Source organism: Limulus polyphemus, unplaced genomic scaffold (genome assembly GCF_000517525.1).
Source record: "Limulus polyphemus unplaced genomic scaffold, Limulus_polyphemus-2.1.2 Scaffold4463, whole genome shotgun sequence".
In the NCBI taxonomy this organism is placed as follows: domain Eukaryota; kingdom Metazoa; phylum Arthropoda; class Merostomata; order Xiphosura; family Limulidae; genus Limulus; species Limulus polyphemus.
This window is the reverse complement of record NW_013670073.1, coordinates 34,244-35,871: the sequence shown is the minus strand read 5'-3', so window position 1 is coordinate 35,871 and position 1,628 is coordinate 34,244. Positions and strand designations below refer to the sequence as shown.

The 1,628-nt window shown below is 32.2% G+C and overlaps 1 protein-coding gene across 1 annotated transcript in view; it reads left to right on the top strand.

Annotated features, from left to right (window-relative positions):
- LOC106471192 (ribosome biogenesis protein WDR12 homolog) overlaps positions 1 to 1,628 on the top strand; it is a 23,054-nt gene that overhangs the window by 19,625 nt on the left and 1,801 nt on the right. Inside the window, exon 12 of the mRNA XM_013931781.2 lies at positions 375 to 498. Within this exon, the coding sequence (XP_013787235.1) occupies positions 375 to 498 (124 nt within the window). The remainder of the gene's footprint in view (positions 1 to 374; positions 499 to 1,628) is intronic.

Sequence of the window (1,628 nt, the reverse complement as noted above, 5' to 3'; positions counted from 1 at the left end):
CAGGACGTAAGTATCTTATGTTAACCTTGGGGGGTTTGAATAAGGCGCAGGACGTAAGTATCTTATGTTAACCTTGGGGGTTTGTATAATGTGCAGGACATAAGTATCTTATGTTAACCTTGGGGGTTTGTATAATGTGCAGGACGTAAGTATCTTATGTTAAAATCAGAGAATTACAAATTCCACTAGAAATAAGTTTAAATAGATTGAACAATTAATAGCTTGAGAACTAATTGTCTAACCTTTATTATTATCAATAAAGCTCATATGAAAAGATATATTTTATAATATTTGGTATAAAGTGGCTAATTAGTTTCTATATAATTATGTATGTCTCATAACTAACTTAATGTCTTATATCATCTGATTTTCAGTCCAAAAGCTCCTCTATATGACATGACGGGACACGAAGACAAAATCATGTGTGTTGATTGGTCAGTTCCTAGTCTCATGATCAGTGGAGGTGCAGATAGTCATATAAAAATATTCAAAAGTGAAGTAAGAATATTTATTTATTGTTTCTTAAATTTTATCAGCAATGATTTTTTTTTATTGCAAGTGAAAGGTAATATTATTAAATTGTTTAATTATTTTTATTTCAAAGTAACGAAACAGTTTCAGTATAAATAAATAGGCCTAGTAGAATCTAGTGATTAGTGTGCCATACTATGAATCCAAGGATTTGTGGTTCTCGTCCCATTACCATTTGTTTGTTGGCCAGAGTACGTTTAACAATAAACTGCCTCCGTTGAGAGAGTCAGTAGAAACTACTTCAACTATTATTAATCGTGACAAACACAAGTCATTGTGTCTGCCTATCCTTGCTTTCGAGAGAAAAAAAAACATACACAGCATACTTAATGTTATAGGAAAAACAAACGCTTGCATCTCGAATTTGATAAAACATGGTCTCCTTTTAGAAAAACAGCATCCATAGGGAAGGTCATTTGGCTAAAGTCTTGACTCCATATCTCACTCCCTTACAACAGTTTTTAAGCATTTCTTTCTATTTTCATACTTTGCCAGTGTATAGATACGTGGTAGAACTACTGGAGAGGTGCACTAGTAAGAACGAGAATTTGATGTTGAAAATATTATGTATTTTAATGTCGACATGTGTAAAACTTTGCAAGTCATTTTAATGGTGGTTTCTGATATTTTCTTCTTGACCATATACACAAAGTGAGAAAGCAGGCAGTGTAACTGTTGCTAGATAGTTACAGAAAATTCATTTCATGTCTTTGCTGTTTACAATATTTTATTGTAAATAATTAATAAAGAGAGAAACCTAAAAAGTTGGACAATTCTCTGGCAAGAGTGTATTCCCTCGGCTCCCCATCTTATTTATTTTCATTACTAACGTAAAAAGAAAATCGTATGGAATGAATTAAACCCATAATTATTCTTAAAAAGTAATCCATCAATTGTTTAAAGTTTATAATATATCCAAATCAATGTGTAAGTGTTTTATGTATACTGGTGTTCCACTTCAGAAATTCCTATAAATGTTAAATGCACTTTTTATATATATATACGAAGCCTGTGAGAAAAGTATCCGACCTTTAGCCGGGGAATAAAAACTGGCATACCTGGAGCGTTGGAAACCTAATCACCCTCAAAGTAGTCTC